We start from the raw sequence: 13752 nt of genomic DNA on the forward strand, positions 1-13752 counted from the left end.
TTTACAAACAATAAAAATAACCTTTTTTTAAGCTGTTCACAATATTTTAACTATATTTACTATACATTACAGGGCTCGAAATTAATACTTTTGCTTGGTAGTACTGGTGAAAAATGTAGGCGCACCACCCAAAACTTTGTGGCTCCCACCAATTATCGCACTGTTGCTACAAGTTTTATAAACAGATTTATTGCATTTGAAATCAACACTAATCAAAACTAAAAAGCAAAATAATATATAAGCATGCGTGAGGAAAATATGTCTCAATGAAATCCCGTTATCACAAGAAAACACATTTTAATAACATAATTAAGTGACCAAAAGATATCACGGACGGACCGCTCACCGGCCCTGCACACACTGCTTGACATGAATTCATGAATGAATCTGTTAACGATAACTGTGCTGTGTTCTCACGCCTGGTGTCTGATAATGCACAGATGCTTTTGACATATACCTTATTATTTGCATACGTCATTTTAATAGCAATACCGCTCTTTTCATGAGCCATTATTTGTAGCTTTAGGTGTTTCTAAGACTAAATCTGTCAGTGTTGTTTTCATTCTCACCTTCAGCGCTTTACATTTTCGCGGTTGTAGCTCTTGTCATCTGTAGACAGGAGGCGTTGACTGAGTGATTGACAGCTGATTTTAGCCAATCCATTCGTGTTCAGTTCTAAGAGCAGTGGGCCAATAAGAAGAGCGCGAAGGCGGGGCAAGCGTTGCGGGCCTTGATTACTGTGGCGAGTTGACATGACAAGTTTTAAACTGTTCCTGAGCGCTGCGTTTCAAGTGCAAAGATGCATTCTGCCTGAATGTGTTCTAAATACTTTATGAATCAGTAATATCTTAATCTGAAAATATTAGCTTTCACTTGTAACACTGAAAAATATTTATTATAATCACTGAAAATTACACAATTTTTAAATCACTCTCGGGACCCCTTGAAATTATTCTGCGACCCCCGCAGGCGTCGCGACCCCCAGTTTGAGAACCACTGTTATAGCACATAATTTGATAAACGTCATTGCGTCACCATGCTATCCACATTTCCTCATATTTCATTTCCAGTTGCACATTTTTAATATCTATAGCTTCAGAGAATTCAAAAAGGTCCATTTATTGATTAAAAAAAATGTTATGATAGCTGTTTTAACGTTCTGATATGATTGAATTGCCTCTTGTTACGGTTATGAAATAGTTTTTATGAAATAGTTTAACAAGCAGGAAATGTTCATGGGCCAGTGACACATTGAAATGGCCTATAGATGGATGCTTTTATTCTTCTGAAACATCCCTCAGTATATTGTGTTCAATACAAGAAAGAAAGTGTCAAACAGGTTTAGAACAAGTGGTGGGTGAGTAAATAATAGCAGAATTTTCATTTCGGAGTGAACTGTCCCTTTAAGACCAACAAAGCTACATGTAAATTGTTGTTCATTCAAATATAATGTCTTATTAATTTGCTTTTGTCAAACAGAAAATGTTGAAATATCTGCTCTAGTTCAAATCTAAAACCACTCTGATTCAAAGAAAACCTTGTAAATTAAAAATAATAATAACAATTTCAAATCAATTCTGCTCCTCAAAACAGAAACAAAAACAAAACAATCTTTCATCAAAAAAGCAAACAGTTTTCTCTGATCCAATATTTCAATTTATAAGCTCAAGACTGTGAAATTAACAAGCAAACAGGAAATAAATCACTATTTATATTTACAAGATCATGTTTTCTCTTTTAAAACTCCTTTAAAATAAGACCAATGCCTATTTCAAACCAACTCTGTTCCTCAAAAACTAAATCCTCCTTTTGTGCTGCGTAACAGTCCTCAACCGTGCTAATATTAAGCAGCGCGGCGGCAAATTAGCATATTTTAATGACTCCTTAAGGGTGAGATAATACAATGTTATCTAAAGAGACTGCAGTAACGCCTGCTCGGATGTTTCAGCATCACAGAGAAATGTTGGATCATATATGAATAATAATCACTTTCATCATCACTAATGCCTAGCTGTGTTTTTGATCAATTAAATAAGTAACTCAACCATGTCAGAGATTTTCCATTAATGTTTGCTGACCATTATTAAGTTTCACCTGTTCAATGTAATTTACAGAGCGTAGTAAAAGATGCACACTACAAAAGTTCCAGACAACTCCTTCATGTTTTCCCAACACAAATCCATTACTTTAACTGCTTACCAAATTTAAGTAGATTAAACATAAAACAAATCATTTATCCCCAAAACACTGAGGAATTGTGTTTTTCCAGCTCATTTTAAGTAAGTAGTTTGAAGAAGCAGCAAAAATCCTTTATTTGAGTGCAAATTGACAGGTCAATCAGCCAATCACAGCATCTCCCCCTCTCTTCTAACTTCTGTCCTATATTTAAAGCTCCACCCTAATATTCAAATCAGTTACAGGACCTGAGTGAGAACACAGTGAGTTCAAGAAAGGAAAGCGTGGACCAGGGGTGGCCAAGTCGGAGCACTCACTCTGGTCCCACAGGCTAAGCGCTGGTTGGGGAAATTCCAAATTGAACCAAAACAATCTATAACAATTGGCTTAAGATTGGCAAGCAAAATTCGGGACATTGCAACCTGCAGAACCAGGGGGAAAAAAACGAGATGCTGCTTCCCTCTCGAACTGTATCTGCTGTTGGAAAGAGACTGCTTTAACAATATTTGATCGCTCATATTTTATCATATTTGTTTTATTTTTGTAGTGTCAATTATTTTCTGATTTGAATTCTGCCAGTTAAAAAATATATGCCAGTTAGTTTTGTTAATGTGCCTGTATTAACAAACGTGTGTATATTATTATGAGACTATCAAGAAGGTGTGCGAGAACAAAAGGGGAAATCAAAAGAAACAGCAGAGCGAGACAGAAGTCTAATTTCAGAAACTCTGATTCATGAAAAGCAGTGGAAAGGTACCGCCTGCCAAACTCAACAGGGCAAACACAACAGAGACAGACCAACTACGGGCCAGAACCCAGCGGGGGGATTCATCAGACCTACAGGAGTCCTGGCTGAGGAAAGAGTAAAGCCACCATCCTTTATTTTCAGACCATATGCCACGCAGGTCTATGAAGAGGAGCTTAACTCTTCATGAGCCATTAAATGCCAATAAAATCTTTACATTTGAGCTGCCAGTGTTCTGAAGGGCCATGAAAACACTACAAAATATTCAGGGCTTTACCTTTAGATAAATGTTTGCCTTTTTACCAAAATGTCATTTACACTAAATTAATTACATTTTTTACTTAAATTTCACTTCATTTTCTAATTTTAAAAGAGATCGTTCGGCCAAAAATGAAAATTGTGTCATCATTTATACAAAGGACGTTATATTGAAGAAAGCTGTACGCATTGACTTCCATAGTTTTCCCTATTGTGGCAGTCAGTGATTACAGGTTGTCAGCTTTTTCAATTGATCTTATTAGTGTTCAACAGAAGAAAGAAACTCATGTAGGTTTACAACCACGTGATGGAGAGTAAACAGTGAGTAAATTTCCATTTTTGGCTGAACTATGCCTTTAAGTCCAGTTTACTTCTCATAAAAACTGATATTGTACAATTGTAATAGTATATTACTATAATTCTTGCTTGGAAAAATAAGATGTGCCAGATTTGAACACAGTAGAAATGCATTACATCAGTGAGAGATGGTTACAATGCTATAAAAACATACCTTAAAGTGATTTGACCACAACTTTAGAGCTTGAAAAAAAGAGATTATGATGGACACTGTGTATGAATAATAATTTTATGGACAAATAAGCATCCTGGATTTTTGACATTTGAGACTCAGGCATCCTAAAATGTCATTTCTTTCTCTGCTGCATGTGAGGAGTGCGAGAAGAGCATGTGGAGGGAAAGACGCCACTTCTGCTTTAATAACCTCCACAACACACTCCGACTGAGCACGAGCTGCATTACTAATGCAGAGTAAAGAGGTAAACACCACACACACTCAAGAGTCTCCCGCACGAGAACTTCAGGAGCGCTCAACAAAACCATCTGTAATAAGACACACTTCTTCATCAGTCTTTAATGCGCTCGTATTTTAGCTACAAACGCAAATGTGTCAAGCACACCGAATATTAGTCTTCAGAAATGTCCCCAGCTGAATGAGTGGGGCGTCTATTTTTACACACGGCTAGCCTGTGGCATCCGTCTTAAAAATGGCAGATGAGAGCTTCATTTTGGTCAAATGCTTCATTCGCTGTGGTAACCGAGCAAGAAAAATCTATCTCAAACGAACTCTGTGATGGCCTGGATATATCTGATGTAAGCAAGAAAAAAATGATGCAAGAAAATCCTGAAATATAATCATATAAGATGAGTGAGAATTAAAACCTCACTGGGAAAATCAACATCTCTTTATCATTTATTGACATCAAAACAAATGGATAGCACTGTTTTCTGTCCTAATACTCAATCCTGGAGCCACATGTACAAAAACTTGCGTTGAAATCATACTAAAAACATAGCGTACATACAAAGCTGTAAATGTGTGTTCGCAGTAAAACATTTAGATATATGAAACAGTGCGTACGCTGAACCCCTCGCATATTCTCTTTGTACATCTGAATTAACATGAAACAGAGCGCACGTGCACGAGCGCAAAACCACTCCCAGCCTCCTCCCCCTAATAAATATGGTAATGAGTCTACTTTGGCAAAACCAAATGAAAAAGTAATGGCAAAAGCAAGCAAAAAGAGAAACTTTGAACAGAACGTGGATTGGAGGTGCTCCTATCGGAGGAAGACCAGAGAAAAAACGCTGTTATTTGCAAGTATGTCGTTGGAATAAGCTAGTTGAGTGATTTCCGCCCGTTTGATCGACAGAGACAACAAAGCTAAAGAGAGCGGTCATCAGCAATGCCAGTGGCGTAGCTAGTAAAGCGCATGGCATCATGTTTTGACACTATCATTCATGAACCCGGTTCGAATCCAGCGCCTGATGAACTCCTTCTTCTTTTTTCCCCCATTACATTTCAGATTTTGCCTGCTCTTCATCACGAGGAAGACAAGTAGGAATCATTAATAACTGTGTGTATTATGTTGCATCACATATTATTTGCACATTTATTGGATGGAAATGTTTCCGATTCATGTAGCTTATGGAAATTCATCTTCAGATGGTGCCTTTATAGCAATGTGCATGCAGTCGATCGCTCCAAGAGGAAAAATACAGGTTCAGATTATTAATCAACTCAGCCTGGCACCCGTTTTGAATCTGAGGCCGTGTTTCCGGCTGGTATTACCATGCACATCCAGTCATCCGGACACACAAGATGTCAGCTGAGATACATTACCATTTCACCCTGGTGTTAAAATGTGCTCAAATGAGACACTTGTGACCACTCGTGTGTCTGATTTCTGACAAGAGCTGCTCCTGACATTTCCTCACTTTCACAAGAGAGCTCAATGAGATGCACAGAATCTGCTGAATGAACTGACAAGAATGACTGCATCTTCGACCAGATGTAACCAGAGACCAATATTTTCCCAAAATAATTGAAATCAAATCAGAGAAATATTACCTATACATCCTTATATTTTTATTGGCCATTTTTGTCAGATTTTTAGCTGTCAGGTGTCTGAAACCTTTCCTTTTGTGCTTAACAACAGATTCAGCAAGTCACCCTGACCATCAGTAAATACGTTCACATCCATATACTTACATCCACATTCATGTGTATCTTCTAGCCTGTCATGCATGTTTTTGACTGTTTTGGCGCCATCTTGTGAATGAATAACAATACGTAGGTTAGTGTATACTCCATTCAGCCAGTTTTGATTCTGTCAGCTTTGTGTTTTTGTCTGTTTGTCTTCATCTAGTGTCTGAATAATGCGCAGGTTAGTGTATACTCCATCAGCTGTTTTAGTGTCTGTCAGCTTTGTGTTTTTGACTGTTTGTCTCCATCTAGTGTCTGAATAATGCGCAGGTTAGTGTATACTCCATCAGCTGTTTTAGTTTCTGTCAGCTTTGTGTTTCTGACTGTTTGACTCCATCTAGTGTCTGAATAACGCGCAGGTTAGTGTATACTCCATCAGCTGTTTTAGTGTCTGTCAGCTTTGTGTTTTTGACTGTTCGTCTCCATCTAGTGTCTGAATAATGCGCAGGTTAGTGTATACTCCATCAGCTGTTTTAGTTTCTGTCAGCTTTGAGTTTAATTTAAAAAATGAATAAACTACTATGGCTTTTGTGTGCAAGTTTAATGTTTTGTGGCAATTATCCATGTAATAAGCAGGATAAAGTACATCCAGCCGGTTGTTTTTGCAGAATAAACTCTTCAGTCTTATACAAGAGTGCTCCGATTTGTGTCGATCTACTGATAAACCTGTCAGGATTTATTTTATGATAACAACCTTAAAGATGTACTTTATTCCTAGCATATTAGATATGTATCCCTAGACAGAAGGGTGAGGTTTCTTTTGTTGTTGTTGCTTAAAGGCACTCACGCTAAATTTGATGATGTCATAGATGAGATAGCGTGGGACAGGCTGGCCGTTCACTTTGTCGATAATCATCTCCTGCAACACAACAAAACCATAAGAAATCAGATCCATTTCTCATAAATATAGTGATTCTAATAACTTTCAATATATACATACACATACAACAGTTCTGTCTGGTTCTTGAATTTGATTGGCTGATAGCCGTGCGATATTCTGCGAAATAACAGCACTCGTCCAGCCTCTTAATCCTTCACCCTATATTACTCTGCCCACATACAGAGGACACTCTACAGTTTGACAAATGTTGCAGCTGTTGGACAATAATGCACTTTTGAGGGTCTTTAGTCAAGGATGTAGTTGTTTAGACTACAACTATGCAGTTTATTTATAAGGATAGAGCCTATTTTAAATATTTGTAATTTCTGAGAGACAGCACGTCGGCGGCCATCAGCCTGTCATTGAGTAGAGCAAAGACCTTGTCCATCTACGATAAAGACCGCTTAATAAGTCCTTAGAAGATGAGAAATGTAATTTCTAACTACAGCTGATCAAATCATTAATAAACAGGTAAATGGCTTTCTAGGTCAATCTCTCTCTTTTGTATCATATAGTGCTGTATTTATACCGTAGTAATTGTAGTGTGTTGAGTGTGAGATGGGACTCATATATTAGGAATGGATGTATTTTGTGTTGGCCACTCTTTGTATAACCCTGAGTTACTTTTTGGTTGTTTCTGAGTCTCATGTGTTCGCTAATGCAGACTAGTAAACAGAAAAGAAGAAATGCCCGCATGTGTTTAGCGTTTTTCCTTATCCCAAACACAACAGTAATCTGCTAGTGTTTGCTTGGCTTTAGCTTATCAGGGTTAATTATTGTGATCTCCCGATTGAGGCAGAGAAATACTGGGAAATCTCTGTAGACTGATGGCATTTCATGCCGTTCAGCCGAATAGTCTTAAAATGTGAGCAAAATCAGCTGTTTTGTTATCACTTTAGACATTACGCTAGAGAATCTATATATATGTATATACCATGTCTCCAAAAAAGCAAGCAATAATATATAAGATAATATATAATATAATAAGACTGCTCATCGTACTACAGGAATAAGAATGATTACATTTTGTACAGGAATAACAGCGCAATCTGTGCATTAGAATAATCCTTTTATTTACTTTCCTTGGCAATGACGTAATGATGGCGTAGCGATGATGTATTTATTTTTAGTGGCGTAAGGCTTAAATAAAAATGGTGATTTCCAATGAAGATAAGAGTTTGATTAAAGGTTTATGAGAACTGGAATGCTGCAATGCTTCATGTTTTCTTCATGAATTTCTGACTAAAAACTGGACAAAAGGTGGATTGGATTACTTGTTGATGAAAATTGACCGCACTGGATCAGTATGTGGTGTGGCTGGGAGTGGTCTATGCACTGCCCATACTGTTGAAAAGATCACCACTGTCCAAGACAAGGTACTGAGCCCAGAAGACACACCACGCACCCATCGCACTGGGTGATTGCACGGGAGTGTGGTAATTAATGACGCCGACATGTTAACGCTGCTTTATTTCTGTGCGTGCTAATTTAGTTTGCAAGTAATAAAACTGAAGCGTTCGGTCAATATTTGAGTTATCATTGTTTAACAAGGTAATGCAGTGATATAAATCAGGTGATGTGGAAAGGTGTACATATCATATCATTTCATCTATTTGCCATTTAATTACAAAATATAATTTAAGTTGGAGGATTTTTGACGAAATTCTGACAAAATTAATTTTGCTTGGATTTTCGGTTGTATATATTTAGACAGAAAAAACAAGCACAAAATCAAATTGGACACTAAGACGGCTGTGAGTGCTGTTTCTTGTGGCAGATTTTTCACACTTTATTTATTTATCATGGTGAGTGAGAGTTTTTGGCATCTTGTCCTCATATTGCAGAGAGACCAAACGTGTGTTCGTGGATTAGAAGTCTCCATTTTACCAGATTTCAGATCATGCTTACAGTAAATCGAAATGAACTCTCAGATAACAAAACTTAAATGAACCTCGTCTGACTACTTTAAAGGTGACACAATATGTTGATGTGCTCTCTGATAACTAAACAGAAGATATGCGGCTTAGGCAAATATTTTACAACATGTCCAACACTACCAATTGGCCCTAATATGATATGACTGACAGCGCAAGATGTGTTTGCCCCGACATGTTGCTATTTTCAGACCAGCGCAAACCCTAATTTTCCCATTTTCCACCATGTTGTTTAAATAGCAAATCCATTTGCGCCACTTTGTGGACTCATGGGTGTTTCTATCTAGAAAGGAGGTGTGTTAGGGCGTATTGTTGGCTCGTTGCTATTTTGAGGAATTAAAATCAACCGAGCATTTGACCAGCTGAAAGCAGATCTAGAGTCCAGCAGAGCGCATTAGTTATGTGCCTTAAACGCTTACACATTACTTAATAATATCTTGAAATGAAAACAATTAAAGGATTAAAATATTACAAACATTATTATTTTCTACATAAATATAAGCACCACTGCCTTCTTCACCTCGGGGGGCTTTATCAGTTTATTCACACCAACTTGCTTTTGTATAATGTTATTAATATGAGCAGTATTATTTATTATCTGTATATTTATATTTGTTTTAATAAAAACAAGCTTAGATTTCTCCACCTGTCAGGTGTTGGACCATTTGGGGGATAGCATGTATGTTTGGATATAACTTTTTTTGGTTTTCTGACTACACTTCGTTATTATTGTTCATTTATTCCTTTGAAATTAGAATTGAGTTTAGAAATAGTTTTGGAACAAATCTTCGCGCTTAACAAAGGAAATTAAATATGTGGGCTAATGGATGTCTTCAGTGGAGTGTACAACACTGTTTCCTTATCCATGAAAGAGAGAAAGAGAAAGTGAAAGTAAAGAGGCTGAATGGAGGAGGCTCGTTCTTTATCCTCGCGCTGCAGATGCTCTGTTTAACTGTTTTCTCTCTAGTGAAATGCTCAGTTTTTAAACTTACAAAGTCCACCATGTAAATAGCAAATGCACCATGGAGCGACGCAACTGACTCTTAAAGGGAATGAGAAACAAGACTCTGATTGGTTTATTCTCAAAACACATCCAGAACTCATTAAGAGAATAAGCTCAACCCTGTTAAACCATGCGCCACAGAGCGTATTTTTTCAGTCCTTAAAATAGCGAAAGTGGATTTGGACATAGCCTTAATGCTTTTGCACCATGAGCTTTAGACTTTGTGCCTAGATCATTAAAATAAAGCCCTGAGTGTCATTTGCTCAATTTATGTCAAAGGTCACATTGTTTTAGATGTCTTTGTCATGACCACTTGACTTTATGAAGACAACATAACTTGTCATAAACCTGATCGATCGTCATGAGGCCATTATAATCGTGTTATGAATTTTATAACAGCTTCATTCATATTTTTCTTGACCACAACTATTGCAGTATAAACTGAATTTGTCTATAAAATGTTATTAAATGTCATTAGTGATGCTGTTATCAAATGATGTGTCAGAGTATTGAAACTTTTACTGTGAAATTTGAATGACAAAATCATTTTGTTCCACTGAAAAAGTGATCAGTTTTATGACAAGCCAAGTTGTCATGAAGACATTTCAAACATTGTCACCTTTACATTTAAAATGGCATGAATGACACTTGATGATTTTATGCATGAAATATCATTCATATTCATGATGTGTCATGTCACTATTAATGCCCCCTTCAAGTAGTGCTACTAACCTCAAAGTCAAACCTGAAAGAAAACTCAAGTCTAACTGAGCCTTTACATGTAAAACCTACACATTTTATCCAACAACAATTTTCTCAATGAGCTAATCAATGCTTAGAAAGAGCCTCTTTAACATCTGAGGAAAGATACATCAGCTTTATTCCTTATTTTTATCTTTGATCAGGTAAACTACACCCAGTGGGCCCTTATCCATCTTTCCTAACCCAAATAACAGGTTTTTAAATGGAAAAATAACTCACCCCGTCCAAAAGTGTGTTGGAAAGGTGGATGCGCAGATCTTTCCGGAAGGGAAACTCCAGGTTTTCTATGTGGAAGACAGAGTTGTCTCTGTCAATCATGTAAACTTCATTTCTTCCATCTACCAACATCATGTACCTGTAAAAACACAAGAGACAGAGTGAGGATGGCTGACCTCAGACCTGTGCCATTGTGTGTAAACGCAGCGTCCTCAGTTCCATTCACAGCACTGCAACAATAATCAACACAGCAAAATTCTAGGTTGCTAGTATGCAAAAAAGTGGTTGCTAAGGGGTGGAATAATATAGAAACTGATATTTTGCAAGAATTATGCTAACTGTACAGCTCCCCGAGAGTTAAACAGCTGAGTTTTACCATTTTGGAAGCTAATCTCTGGATCTGGTGGGAGCACTTTTTAGCTTAGCTTAGCATAAATCATTGAATCGGATTAGACCATTAGCATCTCACTCAAAAAGTAAAAAAAAGGCTTTCTATTATCTTTCTATTTAAAGTGTGAATCTTCTGTAGTTCCATCATGTAAGAAGACTGACGGAAGTTGCTTTTTTCTAGGCTGATATGGTTATAGGAACTAAGCTCTCATTCTTGCATAATAATCAAGAAACTTTGCTGCCATACCATGACTGCAGCAGAGCAATGTTATTACACAACATCTGAAAATAGTCCCCTGATAAATAACAACAGTGGTGCGTAATATTATTGTGCCAGCAAAGTTCCTTGATTATTACTCCAGAATAAGAGTTTAGTTCCTATAACCATAACAGCCTAGAAAATAGCAACTTTTCATCTTCTGTCGATCCTATTACAGAACGTAACTACAGAAGAGTCGAGCTTCAACTAGGAAAATTATCAAAACTCTTTAACAAGATGCTAATGGTCTAATCCGATTCAATTATTTATGCTAAGCTAAGCTAAAAGTGGTTCTGGCTATGCAGCAATATATCTTTACATGTCGAACCCCCACGTGATTCAGAATGAAGACCATCAACTGAGCAAAACACTGATGACCTTCTGGTAACCCTAACATAAAACCAACAACAGCAACAGCAAAGAATATTTCTCATTAAGGAACAGGATGCTGCAGGTAAATGATGGAGCTTTCAGAAACAGCAGCTTGGAGAACAGGACATAAACAACCCTGGACAGATTTAGCAGCTCTTCTCTGTTTACTGCACAGAAATTAGCTGCTGAAAAAGAGAATCACTGATTGAGAGCATACGTCCCGGCGGCACTGGCGCTGCAGGAATTGATGAGCTGCAATGATTAACCATAATGCCTTGTTTCGTGTGGTTCACTTCCATCATAAAATAAAGTTAAACACTTTTCATAACGGGCTAAATTAAATACAGGGAAAGAGAGCCAGGTGAGGTGAAATATAACAATCACTGCAGGGGTGTTCACTTCAGATATGTTTCAAGCACAGAAGATAAAGTTAAGATGATCATGTCTAAAACTGGACACAAAGAGAGGCCTGGAGATAGCAGACGGATCAAACTAGAAGGGCTTAAGTTTGGGCAAATAATCTGAGAAAGGATGTAAAATAGCTTTAGATAAAACAGCTTCAAGAGAAACTCAATGTATAACAGATTCATGAACATCAGCATCCTGAGTGGTGTTGATATTGTAGAACTGCATCATCACACCTAGATCCCATGCTAAGATCGTATATTGGCTTTGATACCACAACTTTTGCTGAATCAGGAATCAGATTAGACTGACCCAAATCGAGTATTGTGGGTGTACTATTCTGTGATTTTGTTAATCCCCCCCAAAAGGTATTAAATAAGGGATAAAGTACATTCAGGAGGTTTATAATTTGAAATTGCAGATTATTACACAGCTGTCTGGAATGCTCGATTCTGATTGGTCAGTCGTGACATTACGTGACATTGTTATTCCCAGATAACAACCACTAAATAACACAATCCCATTTGGGAACTTTGAATTATCATGACGTGACTGTTTTCTAGTGTCTGAATAATGCTCAGGTTAGTGTATACTCCATCAGCTGTTTCTGTCAGCTTTGTGTTATTGACTGTTTGTCTCCATCTAGTGTCTGAATAACGTGCAGGTTAGTGTATACTCCATCAGCTGTTTTAGTGTCTGAATAATGCGCAGGTTAGTGTATACTCCATCAGCTGTTTTAGTGTCTGAATAATGCGCAGGTTAGTGTATACTCCATCAGCTGTTTTAGTGTCTGTCAGCTTTGTGTTTTTGACTGTTTGTCTCCATCTAGTGTCTGAATAATGCGCAGGTTAGTGTATACTCCATCAGCTGTTTTAGTGTCTGAATAATGCGCAGGTTAGTGTATACTCCATCAGCTGTTTTAGTGTCTGTCAGCTTTGTGTTTTTGACTGTTTGTCTCCGTCTAGTGTCTGAATAATGCGCAGGTTAGTCTATACTCCATCAGCTGTTTTAGTCTGTTTGTCTCCATCTAGTGTCTGAATAATGTGCAGGTTAGTGTATACTCCATCAGCTGCTTTAGCGTCTGTCAGCTTTGTGTTTTTGACTGTTTGTCTCCATCTAGTGTCTGAATAATGTTCAGGTTAGTGTATACTCCATCAGCTGTTTTAGCTTCTGTCAGCTTTGTGTTTTTGAGTGTTTGTCTCCATCTAGTGTCTGAATAATGTGCAGGTTAGTGTATACTCCATCAGCTGTTTTAGTGTCTGTCAGCTTTGTGTTTTTGACTGTTTGTCTCCATCTAGTGTCTGAATAATGCGCAGGTTAGTGTATACTCCATCAGCTGTTTTAGTCTGTTTGTCTCCATCTAGTGTCTGAATAATGCGCAGGTTAGTGTATACTCCATCAGCTGCTTTAGCGTCTGTCAGCTTTGTGTTTTTGACTGTTTGTCTCCATCTAGTGTCTGAATAATGTGCAGGTTAGTGTATACTCCATCAGCTGTTTTAGCGTCTGTCAGCTTTGTGTTTTTGACTGTTTGTCTCCATCTAGTGTCTGAATAATGCGCAGGTTAGTGTATACTCCATCAGCTGCTTTAGCGTCTGTCAGCTTTGTGTTTTTGACTGTTTGTCTCCATCTAGTGTCTGAATAATGTGCAGGTTAGTGTATACTCCATCAGCTGTTTTAGCTTCTGTCAGCTTTGTGTTTTTGACTGTTTGTCTCCATCTAGTGTCTGAATAATGCGCAGGTTAGTGTATACTCCATCAGCTGCTTTCATTAAATAAACAGTTTACTAAAACTTTTAGCTCAATTAACTATTAATTTGCTACTTATTAATTATTGGTGGGACAGTAGATGGT

At 37.5% G+C, this 13752-nt stretch overlaps 1 protein-coding gene across 1 annotated transcript in view; it reads right to left on the reverse strand.

Annotated features, from left to right (window-relative positions):
• The window catches only part of rngtt (RNA guanylyltransferase and 5'-phosphatase), a 188487-nt gene that overhangs the window by 117821 nt on the left and 56914 nt on the right, over nt 1–13752 (reverse strand). Inside the window, exons 9-10 of the mRNA XM_056481173.1 lie at nt 10480–10615; nt 6469–6540 (exon numbers count right to left, since the gene is read on the reverse strand). Of these exons, the coding sequence (XP_056337148.1) occupies nt 6469–6540; nt 10480–10615 (208 nt within the window). The remainder of the gene's footprint in view (nt 1–6468; nt 6541–10479; nt 10616–13752) is intronic.

Source organism: Danio aesculapii, chromosome 20 (assembly GCF_903798145.1).
Source record: "Danio aesculapii chromosome 20, fDanAes4.1, whole genome shotgun sequence".
Taxonomy (NCBI): Eukaryota; Metazoa; Chordata; class Actinopteri; order Cypriniformes; family Danionidae; genus Danio; species Danio aesculapii.